Source organism: Lithobates pipiens, unplaced genomic scaffold, assembly GCF_037356315.1.
Source record: "Lithobates pipiens isolate NorthernLeopardFrog02 unplaced genomic scaffold, aLitPip1_a1.2 Scaffold_24, whole genome shotgun sequence".
Lineage (NCBI taxonomy): Eukaryota > Metazoa > Chordata > Amphibia > Anura > Ranidae > Lithobates > Lithobates pipiens.
In genome coordinates, this window is record NW_027507786.1 from 5,409,729 (window position 1) to 5,424,181 (window position 14,453).

The 14,453-nt window shown below is 48.1% G+C and overlaps 1 protein-coding gene across 1 annotated transcript in view; it reads left to right on the forward strand.

The window, feature by feature from the left end:
- LOC143929632 (uncharacterized) overlaps window positions 1–14,453 on the forward strand; it is a 59,756-nt gene that overhangs the window by 37,697 nt on the left and 7,606 nt on the right. The window contains exon 6 of the mRNA XM_077453543.1: window positions 6,801–7,229. Coding sequence (XP_077309669.1) covers window positions 6,801–7,229 — 429 coding nt within the window. The remainder of the gene's footprint in view (window positions 1–6,800; window positions 7,230–14,453) is intronic.

The following is a 14,453-nucleotide window of genomic DNA, read 5'->3' on the forward strand; positions in this document are numbered from 1 at the left end:
AGAGGCAGACAGGCACAAGCCGATAAAAGAGGGCAAACAGGCTCTGTGTCTAGAGACAACAGTGCTGGTCGTGGACGCGGTGCATCGTCATCAGCACGTGGCCATGGGACACGCTTGTCCTTATTTTCGGCAGCTGGACGTGTTGAGCCGCATCATGCCGAAGACTTGGTAGAATGGATGACCAAGCCCTCTTGATCCTCCTCATCCTCTCTCACCCAGGCTCAGGGTACTAGCAAAGCAGCTGCCAACGCATCGTCTTCCCTCGTCTCAATGTCATCATCAGTGACTCCTTCCCTAGACCCAACACATCCTCTTGAGGAGTCCCCTGAACTCTTTGAGCACAGTGTTGGGTACATGCTCCAGGAGGATGCCCAGTGTTTTGTAGGCTCTGATGATGATACTCAGCTAGAGGAAGGCAGTAGCGTTAGTGCAGAGAGAGGGGATGCTCAAGAAGGACAGCAATCTGGCAGTCATGTTCCACAAGCTGCAGCATACTGCCAGGTTTGCTCCAGCGATGAAGAGGGAGGGGATGATGAGGGCACTGACTCCACGTGGGTGCCTGGTAGGAGAGAAGAGGAGGAGGCAGGATGCCCTCCGGAGGCCAGCTTAGGGGCAGCACACCAACTGAATTACACCGCAGAGCTCCGCCTGTGCTGGGCGCTGCCTCTGCGCGTTAATTCTAAAAGTTCTTTGATGTGGGCCTTTTTTGAGACGAGTGCATCAGATTGCACCGCTGCTATTTGCAACATATGTCTCAAGCGTATCTCGCGTGGCCAAAACATCAGCCGCTTGGGCACCACATGCTTGACCAGACATATGTTGACCTGCCATGCAGCTCGTTGGCAAGCGTACCTCAAAGACCCACACTAAAGAACAAAGCGGACCTCTCCTCGCTCCTCATCAGCTGGGATCTCCAACCCCACTAGACCTTTAGTCCTCTCTGAAACCTGCTCTGAGAGGAATGAAGGTGTAGAATTAGGTGTGTCACAGCCAAGTGCTTCCGGGCACTCTGCTAGCAGTACACCCACGTCCGATTATAGCAGGCAAATTTCCCTGCCCCAGCTGCTGGATCATCGAAAGAGGTTCACTCCCAGCCATCCACATGCCCAGTGGTTGAATACTAGCTTGGCTAAATTGCTAGCACTTCAACTGCTGCCTTTTCAGTTGGTAGACTCGGCCCCCTTCCATGAGTTTGTACAATGTGCGGTTCCTCAGTGGCAGGTCCCCAAGCGCCACTTTTTCTCACGGAAGGCAATTCCGGCTCTCTACCGGCATGTGGAAGGCAATGTCCTTGCCTCGCTGGACAGGGCGGTCAGCGGTAAAGTGCATATTACTGCTGACTCATGGTCCAGCAGGCATGGACAGGGACGTTACCTGTCTTTCACGGCCCATTGGGTCACTCTTCTGGCAGCTGGGAAGGATGCAGGACAAGGTGCAGTAATGTTGGAGGTTGTTCGGCCACCACGCCTCCAAAATGCTACTACTGGTTGTGACATACCTCTCTCCTCCACCCTCTCCTCTTCTTCTTCCTCCATGGCCTCTTCCAGTGCTCTATCCTCGGAACCAGCAGTGCTCGGTAGGCGTTTAAGGGGCTACGCAAGTACGCAGGCAAAACTATGCCATGCCGTGCTTGCGCTGGTTTGTTTGGGGGACAGGAGCCACACTGGGGCAGATATTTTGTCAGCTCTGCAGGGGCAGGCCGAGAGATGGTTGACGCCATGCCAGCTTAAGCCGGGATTGGTGGTTTGCGACAATGGCACCAACCTCCTCTCCGCCCTCCGACAGGGACAACTGACCCATGTGCCCTGTGTGGCTCATGTCCTTAACCTGGTGGTTCAGCGGTTCTTGGGCAGGTACCCAGGCTTACAGGATGTCCTGAAGCAGGCCAGGAAAGTCTGTGTGCATTTCCGCCGATCATTTAATGCCTGTGTTCGGCTGGCTGAGCTCCAAAAGGAGTTGAACCTGCTCAAAAACCACCTTAAATGTGACATGCCCACTAGGTGGAACTCAACGTTGGCCATGCTGCAGCGGCTGCACACGCAGCATAGGGCCGACTACGGCACCAGGACAGGGTCAGGGGAGCTCTGTTTTTTCTCACCACGCCAGTGGGGCATGATCAGGGATGCATGCACTGTCCTGTCACCATTTGAGGAGGCCACAAGGATGGTGAGCAGTGACAGTACATGCATCAGTGACACTGTACCTATTGTCCACCTGTTGGAGCATACGCTGCATGGAATAATGGACAGGGTACTTGAGGCAGAACAGAGGCAGCAAGAGGAGGACTTCCTTGCCTCTCAAGGCCCCCTTTATCCAGACAGTGTTCCTCCTGTCCCACCCATCACACAGGAAGAGGACGAGGAGGAGGAGGAGGAGGATGATTGTGTCAGCATGGAGGTGGAGGCTGGCACTCAGCATCAGTAGCAGCAGTGTTGTAGGATGATTTACAGTCCCAAGAAACCCGTGGACTTGTACGTGGCTGGGAGGAGGTAGCTGCGGATCATGTTGTCCTTAGTGACCCAGAGGACTCTGGACCGAATGCCTCAGCTAACCTACGCTGCATGGCCTCCCTGATCCTGCAAAGCCTGCGGAAGGATCCTCGTATTCTTTGGATCAAGAAGAGGGACCATTACTGGCTGGCCACTCTCCTTGATCCACGGTACAAGGGTAAGGTTGCTGACCTTATCTTGCCGTCGCAGAGGGAGCAGAGGATGAGACATCTCTGGGAGGCCTTGCAGAAAGGTCTGTGCAACGCGTTCCCAGAGACTGGGAGGTTACAAACTCCTGGTCCTGGACAACGTGTTGCTGAGGCATCGGTCAGAAGGAGCGGTGGAGAAGGTGGCCGTCTGACCGATGCTTTCAGACAATTTTTTAGTCCGCAGCCCCAAGGTATGATTGATTACAGCAACCATCGCCAGCGTCTGATGGTGCAGGAATACCTAGGGGCAAGGTCAGACTTGGACACCTTTCCCACCGAAAATCCTCTGGCTTACTGGGTCTTGAGGATGGATCACTGGCCAGAGCTTGCACAGTATGCAATTTGAGCTACTGGCCTGTCCTGCATCCAGCGTTCTTTCGGAACGCACCTTCAGTGCTGCTGGTGGCTTTGTTACCGATCACAAGGTGCGCCTGTCCACCGTCTCAGTTGATCGACTGAACTTTATAAAGATGAATCAGTCTTGGATCACCCACAGCTACCAAGCACCTGAAGCTGATGTAACCGAATAATTTTTTTTAAAATATCACATCCCTTCAAGACTGCCTATGCTGATGCTGAGTGACTGTCCTGTTATGTTGATTGTCTATCCTCTTCCTCCTCCGCTGATATGTTGGAAGAACATTTTTGGTTCTGGGTGATGCCACCAGCCCAATTTTTCAGCCCCTGTTTAACAGGGGCGTTTAATTACAATTTTTGATGCAATGCTTTGCAGCAGGGCTCATTCCTGCACTACAACTAGAGTATATGGGAGAGGTTGCAGTGTCGTGGCACCAGCACCAGTGCCTAAGGCCCAATTTTTCAGCCCCTGTTTAACAGGGGCATGTAATTACAATTCTTGATATAATATTTAACAGCAGGGCCTGTTCCTGTGCCCACCGAGAGTAACTGTGAGGACTTATAGTGTTGTTGCACCATCACCATAACCACCAAAGGCCCAATTTTTCTACCAGTGTTCAACAATGGCATGTAATTACAATTCTTGATATAATCGTTCACAGCAGGGCGCTCCAGCGCCCACCAAGAGTCACTTTGAGGGCTTGCAATGTTGTGGCAACACCAACACCTTGTTCCGCCATTTCTGCAGAGCATATAGGGCAGGCCCCTACTTTCAAACATCCAACTTACAAACGTCTGCTACTTGCAAACAAAAGGAGACAACAGGAAGTGAGATGAAAAAAGACGGATGGCAAAAGAAATTATACAGGGGTGATAACCCTTCCCTATGATTTCCAAAAAGCTTAAAAATAGATTTTTTGACTGGAGCTACACTTTAAAAATGTACCAGTTCAAAATTACAAACAGATTCCACTTAACATAACAAACCTACACAGTCCCTGTCTTGTTTGCACTGCCTGTATACTGCTGTTCTGAGTATATAGGACCTGGGGGTCCCACGTCTTTCCTTTTTTTAAATATGGGTACGGGGTTCCCCTTAATATCCATACAAGACCCAAAGGGGCTGGTAATGGGCAGGGGGGGCTACCCATGCCATTTTTCTCAATGATTTTCATCCATATTGCAGGAACCAGATAGTACATTAAAACCACATGCAGTTTAAATGATTTTTTTTTCCGTTAAATGTCATTTTGTGCAGGGACTGTTCTAAACACAGGAAACAGGTGGCACTTCACAGGCATACTATAGACACCCCCCAGGCACGATATTTAAAGGAATATTTCACTTTTTTTTTCACTTTAATCGTCGTTAAAATCAGTGCTCCCGCAAAAACGGCCATTTTTAAAAACATTTTAGGCATTGACCCATGTCCCCTGGGGCAGGAGCCAGGTCCCCAAACCCTTTTTAGGACAGTATCTTGCATATTAGCCATTAAAATTAGTACTTTTTATTTCGAACGTTCGAGTCCCATAGACTTCAATGAGGTTCTAAAGTTAGCACAAATTTTTGGTCCGTTCGAAAGTTCTGGTGCGAACCGAACCGGGGGGTGTTCCGCTCATCCCTAGTGCTGTGCATAGCTTCCTGAAACCCTCAGTAAGCCTCTCAAGTATTCATTCTAGTAGCCTGGCTCTTGCGAGGACTTGCACAAATGTCAAAATGTCTTGATGGGTGAGTGCCAACCTGGAAAAGTTAGCATTCTATTTCCATGATGTATGACCTAGATGACAGTTACATAGTGTAGCGGCGGGCTCCTGAAGAGCACGCGCTATGTGTTTTCAAAATTTTACTTTACCCAAACTACAGTTTGGTTTGGGTCTATTTACCTAAAATTGACTTCTGTGTCAGTCTGACTGGGCTGTGAGATGTTCAGACTGGCCGCAAGGGGGCACTGCCTCTGGTGGTAGGTGTGGAACTATGGTCTGGTTAGGCGCTTATTTTGCTCTCTCCCGGAGTCAGGTCAGTGGGAGTGGCCCTCTCGTTGTGCCCTCTGGGAGAGGGTATTTAAGACACGGACGTCACATGGTTTGGGGTTCCGGTCCAGTATGAAGTGTTGATTACATGGTCCTGGTCCTCCTGACCAGCCCCCAGGAAGGCTATGGCCTGGGGTGCGGATCCACCCGACTTTAATGCCTCGGGGATGGCTAGCCCAAGGCAAGGGAACTAAAGGAGGATTCTGAGGTGGTTGGGTGCCATCTCCGGTTCGGGAGAGACCCATTGAACTTCAAGCATTCCAGGGGAAGACTCTCTTTTTAGAAGAACACCACGTACGGGTTGGTTTTCTTAACAAGAGCCTGGAAGGGCTGAAGTAACCGAGAGAATCCGGACTTGTGGATATCGCCAAGTGGCTGAAAGATCCAGGTATCCTACAAGTGTTCTACAGCTTAGTTTCCCTACATGTTCTGCCACAACGTTGGTGATAAAGACTTTGTTCCTGAGTAAGCACCTTGTTGGCTGCTAGGCCTTGTGAGAGAGGGACTGTCCAACCTGCATGCTTATCCAGCTGTGAATGGCTATTCTCTGGATGCAGTCAAAGTAAGCAAGTTCCTTAACGTTTATAGACTTTGACATTGAGAGTATCTGAACTCCTTTCCAACCCTCTGATTCCAAGTTAAAAGACTGTTCAATGGTTGAAGTTTGCAAATAAAATCCATTCAACTGTATCTATTGTCGGTCTCAAGTTACTGGGCCATCTACCATCTACCACGGGACATCCCCTAGACGTGCAACAAGGAGAAGCGGAAGGTAACGGTAAGCCCAAAAATAACCAGCAGCTCCTTCAGGGGTTAGTGCTACAATAGTTAGTCAAGTTGGAAAAAAGACACAAGTCCACCCAGTTCAACCAATAAAAAATCATACAATCCCATATACAGAATCCTATACCCACAGTTGGTCCAGAGGAAGGAGAAAAACCCCAGCTGATGCCCCCATGTGATGCTGAGCCTCCAGGACAATAATTCTGGATGTCCTAAAGTCGGGAAATGAGGGGGGCTAGATGTCAATTGCCGCAGCTTCTAATGCAAATTGCAAGCTCAGTGTGCAGTGAAATCAGAGGAAGCCATTTCAGTCCAGGAGAGGAGCCAGAAAAAACTTTAGGGAAGGCTGGAGGCTAGTTTCAAAATTTCAGGTCAGGTTCCCAGAGAGGAACTCGGGTTGGTTTGGATCTGGTCCAGCTTATCAGCCATGCTTGGTTAATGCACGGGCAACCCAGTGTATGGAGGCCCCGTGATAGTCTTGTCTTACATTATACTTGCCAACTGCCCCAGATTTGCTGGGCAAGCCACGCTTTTTACTAAGTTGTCCCAGGATGGCCGTGTCTTGAGCAGCATCCTAGAACATGTACTATTCTCCCCCCCCCCCCCGTATTGTGCCTTCCTGACCCCCTGTACTGTGCCCTATGTGTTGATTAGTCTTTGATTTATGAAATGCTTTCTTGATGTTTAAAATCGATTTTATTGAAAGTACTAATAAATATACGTTTACTTCTATCAACTATTTATAACTTAATTCTTGAGAGTATTTGCGTAAATTGGGACAGGCTGGTAGGGGCCCCAGTGCGTTACTTTGCCCAGGGGTCAATGATGCTATTAAGAGGGCCCTGTGCTTCTAGCTGTATATCACAATCTACAGTTATCGGTCCTTACATTCTCCTTGCCAATGTCCTAATCCTTGATATCTCTTCCGGCAGCATCACCAGAGGTTTCAGAGATTGTCGGAGTGAATGATTTGGTTCATATGCAGAGGTCCACCCTGACCTTCATGGTTTCCGGTTTCAAACGAAAAAATATTGAAATACATCTATACTTGATGGGAGCTGACGGTAGCGTCAAGATCAAGTCCTGGAAATTCCCGCCACCTCAACAGATAATACAATGTAAAGGAGACTATCATGGGGGAGAACATCTTACCCTGGCCTTCAACCAAATTGGCTCTTCCTTGGAAAGTGAAACACAGCCTCTCAAACCAAGGGGATCTTTCCTATCATACAGCTGTCTGTGTTCTACCTACATAACTCCTGACAAAGAGAGAGATGAAGGGGCAAAACTTGTTGTGGAAGTGAACACAGCTGCTAAAACATTATCTCATATTGTATGCCAGAAGATGCAGATAAGCGAAGGTAAGCTCCAAAAACATGAGATGACTATTTAAAATAAAATGTGCGAATGTCTCAATTTACACAGCTGTCACAAATCTCCATAATTTGTCTAATACATTTTTCTTTATCGTACATAATGGGACACCGAGCCTTAAGTAATTAGTTAATGGGTTATAGTTATAGGCCTACCTTCAGGTGTTGACACTGGTAAACCCAATCAAAGGAAGTTTACTCCCTATATAACCCCTCCTCCTTCCAGGAGCACATCAGTTTTTCTCGCCAGTGTCTAAGGCAGGGATATGCAATTAGCGGACCTCCAGCTGTTGCAAAACTACAAGTCCCATCATGCTCTGCCTCTGAGTGTCATGCTTGTGGCTGTCAGTCTTGCTATGCCTCATGGGAGTTGTATTTTTTTTATTTCTATCGATTAAGCTAATTTCGATTAATTAAAACGCACATACAGATCCAACTACTTTTGTGATGGATAAGAACTATAAATTAGTTCTTGGTTATCTGCTGCTATTTCTAATTAAAAAGTATAAATGTGCATGCACATTGGAAGTAAACACTCTCTGAGATATGTTCAGCTCAGGCTACTTCTAAATACTGATTTATTGGTGGGCGGTGTTAATATTTTATACAGAAAGATACGTCATTACTATGTCAGTCTAATTGGTACATCTTATTGGTTACAATACAAGAGAAATGAAGAAACTTGATGCTTGAAGTTTGGTTGAAGCTGGTTCTGTTATCTCGAATGCATTCTTTTAATGCGGGGGATGTAGGGTATAGACGCCATCTTGGCTCCGCAGAACAGGGTCAATCTGTATGCTACATAATAAGTAAGGAGCATGGGAACATGTATACACATAAGCAAATAGACATTTTCTGATTATCATTATGTACATTGGATTCCTTAACAGTCCCCCCTAAAATGGCTATTTTCTTCTGTCCCTCATCTAAAAGGTCCTACTCACCTGGCCCATTCTCCTCAGCAACTCTTTTTAAGCTGTATATAGAGTTGGGCAGCAACTAGTTCACTACCCCCCTCGATACAGCTGGAGAAGGGCAATCAGGTGCTATCTACCCCTATAACCCTAGAGGATTGTGTGATTTTGGACAGGGAGTGACTGTAGAGGAGTGAAGGGTTTGTCACCCTCCATCATAAGAGGGTCCTCTTCTTCTTGGTGGAGAAATGTAGGTGGGCTGTTGTCATTAACTTCTTTACGAAAGGTAGAATACAGCATACAATCGGGGGGTAAGAGAACCAGGATTATTAGTACCGTTACCCCTATCTGGGCGAGCACCTTCTGACACCCACTCATCCAGCTAAAATATTGATCCCATGGGTCTGTAATACCGGAGTTCTTCTTCAACTCCAATGACAAATCTTCTAATTTCTTTATAGCTAAAGTTACTTTACCATTTGGGCCGGTATTATCAGGAATGTAGGTGCAACAGGTTCCCGTTTTTTCTATTTTTACAGACACTTCCTTTCTCAGCTAACAGCATGTCTAAGGCCATCCGGTTCTGGAATGTCATGTAGGAAGTGGGGGGGTAACTGGCCAGCAATTCCCTGGCTTTGAATTCATCAGGACCCCCCTTGGGACCCCTATAGCATCTATGTACACATGAGGGTCAAAGCTTCCGGAGAGAGCTGCTCGCTTCCTCCTCTGACTGTGTGCTGGGTCAGTGTATGTATCAGGGGTATCTTCTGCTAGGATATGGAGGGGCGTAATCACCTTTTCAGGGCACATTCACCGGTCCAGATACCCTCTAATCTGGTCCTATGTTTCAACCCACTGCCCCTCCCAGGAACCACAATTCTGGCCCCAGTAACTGTCTGTAAAACACACATATTACCATCAGGGATGTCTCACCTTACCAACAGGGATGTCACTGTACCAATGGCATTGCCATGAAAGAGTCAAACGGACAAGGTACTATGTCACAGTAATCAAAGGTAAAGGTGGTCACATGTGTCCCTGAAGAGTTGTACCAAAATGTAATTATGTTATCATTTTTTTTTTTTTTGTGATGACCACCTCCTGAGCCTCCCCCCTAGACCAAACAGAAAAAGGATATGCAGCATGGTCGTCATGAAGTGGGCGGGATCTTGTCCTCGGGGGTGGAGCTTTCTTGCAGTGGGAGGCGTGTATTCAGGTATTCTTCCCGGCCAATTCCACTGAGGTGGCTGTGGTCAGCAAAACTTGGAATGGACCATCATATCTGGGTTCAAGAGAATGTTTTCTCACAAATTTCTTTACCAGCCCCCAATCACCAGGTAGTAGTTGGTGTGTTCCTGTATCTAATTCAGGATCTGGAATGGAAGAAAACACCTGGACATGCATTTGGGTTAATTCTCCTGATAATGAGGTCACATAATTAGTCAACACATCAGATTGCAACTGTAACTGTTGTGGAAAGTGACAGCCAAGTCTGGGGGCTGAACCAAACTAAATTTTATAAGGGGGATAGGGCATGTTACCCCCGGGGTGTGTGTCTGACACTGAACAGGGCAATGGGCAAACTGTCTGGCCGACTCATGTTAGTCTTTTGGGCTATCTTTAACATCCTGTTTTTCTAGTGTCCCTTTCATCCTTTCTACCTTCCCGCTACTTTGAGGGTGGTAAGGGGTGTGTAGAGCCAACTGAACCCCCAGTGCTGCCCTAATCTTTTGTAAGGGTTGCTGTGAAGGCTGGGCCTGATCGCTCTCTATCACCTCTGGGACCTCAAATCTACATACTATCTCACTCAGTAGTTCCTTAGCTGTGGTCCTGGCAGTCATGTCCACCTCCACTAGGGCGTATTCGAATCTGTCACTCCTTTGACATTTGGGAGTGATCAATTTGTATCCTCTGGAAGGGGTATAAGAGCTTTTGCCAGGTGCTTCTTCTGTGCCTTTTCTGTACATTCTGGGTTACATTTGTTGCAGATAGTGCATGATCTGCAGAAGTTCCTGGGTAGACAAGGCTTCTTGTTGCACTCGAATAGTCCATCTCTGAGAGTTCCTCCTCTCCGTTTCCAGCTTTCCTTCTCATCCAGACTTGCTGCTTCCTGTAATTATTTCAGATAAACTCTGTCCACTGGGAGAGTCTGTAGGGTAAGCATGGAGTGGTCTTCTTCTACCACCCTGCTGTCCACTTCCCGTGGACCATTGGCTGTCTGTTTGGCAGCTGAATCGGCTAGATTGCCTCGAGCTTCCTTCAAGTTGAGTTTGTTGTGTGCTTTTACTTTTAGAATAGTCACTTGGGTTGGGAGAAGCAGGGCGTCCAAGTCCTTGATGGCTGAGCTGTTTCACAGGTGTTCCTGCAGCCGTTAGGAACCCTCTGTCCTTCCAGATAACACCAAAATAATGGGCAACGCTGAAAGCATATCTTGAGTCCGTATGAATGTTGGCTCTTTTTTCCTCTGCCAATTCACATGCTGTAGTAAGTGCTTGCAGTTCTGCCACCTGTGCAGACATCACCGGCGGTAAGGTTTCAGTTTGGAGAACCGAGTTTTCAGTGGTGACCTGGATCCTGCAGGGGTATTTCACTCATGGTGGGGAGATGCGTGGTTTCCAGCCGCATTAGTTCGATGGAGGCATGGGGTGACAAGTCAAGACTCGACTCCTCCTCCTTACCCCCCTCGAGAAGTGGAAGAAGGGTGGTAGGTTTCGGTGTTTGACAACGTAATAGAGTAATGCTGTCTAGAAGGTAGAAACACAGGAGTCTCAAGTGTCTGGCAATGGACAGATGTTTCGGCTGGATCTTGGTGGAGTATGGGAGCAATGTCATGGGGAGCAAGCAGAACGAGGCAGAGTCCGAGGGCCAAGTCCAAAGTTTTGTCAAACAAGGCTTGTGCAGCAAAGACGGCTCGCAGACACGATGGGCCTCCTGTGTTATCGCATCCAGCTGACAGGAATAATATCCTATAGGGCGTAGGCAGATGCCGTGTGATTGGGCGAGTACACCTGTAGCATGTCCCAGATGTTCGGATACAAAGGGCTTGAACGTTTTGTCGTAGTCTGGGAGCCCTAGCGCCAGAGATGGTGTGCTTGAAGGCCTCAAAGTTGGATATTGTTTCAGGAGACATCTGGAAGGGGTCTGATTTCAGGGCATCATACAAAGCTTGCATCAGTAGGGAGCCTTCTGGAATCCATGCTCTGCAATAGGAAATTAGTCCAAGGAAGGAATGAAGGGGCTTCTGGCCTTGTGGCAGTGGGATGTCAGAGATTGCTTACACCCTGTCTTCAGTGAGGTGTATTGTCCCATGGGACAAGACAGTGTCCAAGAACAATTACAGATGTTGAGCACCACTGCAATTTGGGCTTTGAGGCTTCGCAACCCTGTGTGGCAAGATAGCCCAACTGGCTTTCTGAGGTGACTTCAACAGTGGGTAAGTCAGCTGCACAGTGGAGAAGGTCATCAACATATTGGAGGAGAGTCACTTCCAGGTGATCCTCTTGTTATGTGTCAAGGATGATAGCCATAGCGTTTGCAAACTAGCTTGGAGAGTTCTGTGCCCCTTTTTGGCATAACTGTCTGGGTACGTTGCTGTCTTTTCGTGGGTGAATGCAAAAGGTACCAGCATGAGGGGTGAAGGTGGACACTGAAGAGAGCGTTTGCATGGTCCACCACTGTGAGGTACTTTGCAGTCAGGGACACCCCCGCAACCAGCTTGTTCTCTTTTAGGGGTTCTCTTCTTCCTAGAGAACAGAGGTGTGTTGCATGGAGATGCGCAGGGTATCAGGGCTCCATCTGACACGAGGGCCTTGACATGCTTCAAAATAGCTGCAGATTGAGCTAACTTTAGGGGGGTTATTGTGGTTTCCGGGGCAATGATGTGCCCTCTTTGAGCTTGACTGAAACTGGTGGCACTTTTAAGTGACCAATGTCTTCCGGGCCTGTGGACCATAGACAGGTAGGAATTCCGTCAAGTACTTCTTTTGGTATTGAACTTGGAGTTATTGCTTAATGAAGTGTCATCAGGAGAGGCAGAGAATACAAAGCAGATGAGTCTTCCAAGGATAGGGGAGTATGTAACTTCACCCCCCCTTCAGGTGTGAAGATGATTGACGCCTGTAGTCTGGACAGCACATCAGCTCCTAGTAGATTCAAGGGACATGTAGAGGACACCACAAATCTGGTAAGCAAATCAGGAAATGTCCTCACTTGGAGAGGCTCAGTGAGTGGACTGGAGCGGGGCACCCCATCCACTCCCACGCAGGAAACATCAATAGTGGAAAGGAAAGAATTATCAGGCAGGTCCTCAGCCCTCAACACACTCCTGGCTGCACTCATGTCAATGAGACAAGTGGTAGGTTTTCCTTGTATAGGTAACGTGACCTTTGCTAGGGGTCCCCCAGTCTCATTTGAGGACACTGTCATAAGGGGTGACACGGGTTTTCTCATTTCCTAGCATGAGTTGGGGCGTGGTGGTGGTGGAGGTTCATGTCCACGTTGCACTTCGCGGAGATCCCTGTCTTGTCTCAGATGTCTTGGGGCTCTGCGTACTCTTCTGATGTGACCCCGCTTCCCACAGTTGTAACAGATGATCTTTTCCCTGGTATTGGGCAGTGGTGGTGGACGAGTGTAGGCGGGATCTTCGTCTTGTGTTACCATGAGGGGCGTTGTTTTTTTTCCTTTTTGGTTTTCTATCCCTCTGGCCACCAACAGTAAATTGGACATTTTCATTGAGCGATATTCAGGGCGGGCCACCATCAGGCTTTTTCTGATATCCTGTCTGAGTCCTGAGACAAAAGCAGATGATAACACGTGTGTGTGTGTGTGTGTCTTTTCATAGAGGGAGAAGCCCAGATGTTCAAAGGCCTGTATGAGTCTAGCATGATACTTATCCACAGACTCCCCTTTATCTTGGGCAATAACTTGGATTGTGGTGGTCTGATCTGCCAATTTCTCCTTTTCCCAGTCGCAGAGTTGTGCACAGAACTCAAAGCCTGAGGTGTAAGAAGTGGCACTTGCCAGGCAGGCATCATTGAAGGCTGTCTGCATGACCGGCCAAAAGACATGTCCTGCTTTAATTTGGCATAGGCTGATCAAGTCTCTCCAGGCTGCTGAGTAAGTTTCTTGTATCTGCACTATCCTGCGGTAGAAGGGCATTGGCTGTTTCCCTGGGTCAGGCAGACTTGTCACTAAGGTTGCTGCTTGTGATGGGGTAAAAGCGACATACATCACCGGTGCCCCTTCAACCGAGACTGGTGTTGGGGCAGGGGCTGAGAATGGGCACTGTTTCTCATGGTTGTCAGCATATGTTTGAGATCCTCTCGGAACTGTGAGTCCGGAGCCGGATTAGGGATTAAATCAGCAGGTGGCCTTGCTGCCTGTTGCTGGTCTTCCCACTCGGACACTTCTTCATCATTAACATATCCGGCCTGTGAAGGTAGTGCTTCCATATTAGGGAAGACAGGTGTGTGGTAGGAACCATCCTGGTTTAAAACGGGAAGAACTGGTTATATGCCATGGCTGGGCCTATTGGGTGTACCAAAATGGCCGCCAGCAGGAAGTGCACTGGGCTGTGCCTGAAGTGAGGGCTTGGGTGTACCAAGATGGCCGCCCGGGAGTGGTCACAGTGGGTTGTGCTCGAGTTGGGGTGGTGAGAAGGGAGTGGGCGGATAGCAGGGTTGTCCCTCTCCTCCTTCGTTCCAGTTTTTGTATATGGGGGCGGTACAGCCACATTATCAACTCTGTGATTCACATACATAGTACAATTTGCATCTTTCTTGATTTCCTCTTCTATCCAACCTTCTTTGTGCAATGACCTTGCCGACCTGTACCATGCTTCTGCCACATCCAATAAGCCGTTATCACACAGACTCTACTTTGTCTTCTTATCAGCACATGCCATTCCTCTGCTTCTTGCAACATCTTCTCTCCTCTTCTAATATCACATTCTAGCATTCCCTTCTCTCTCTCTCTCTCTCTCTTTTTTTTCTTTCTTTCTTTCTTTCTTTCTTCGGACGGCTCAAGAGGAGAATACAGGCAACAAATTGGTTAATACTCCTCTGACTGCTGTCTTATCAAAGAATTCCTAGGGTGGGGGCTCGCATCCCTGCGAGAGATCTGTCTCCTCGCACACTCCTGACTGCACACTCCTGACTGTTCGAGGGTCAAAACTAGCACGTCAGAGGTGGTGTGGAGCAGTGACTTATGGCCCAACTGATCCTTCAGGTAGCCACTTTCTCTCACCATCACCCTCTTCGTGTATATCAAACAGTAATGGACAAATACACACAGGACATGA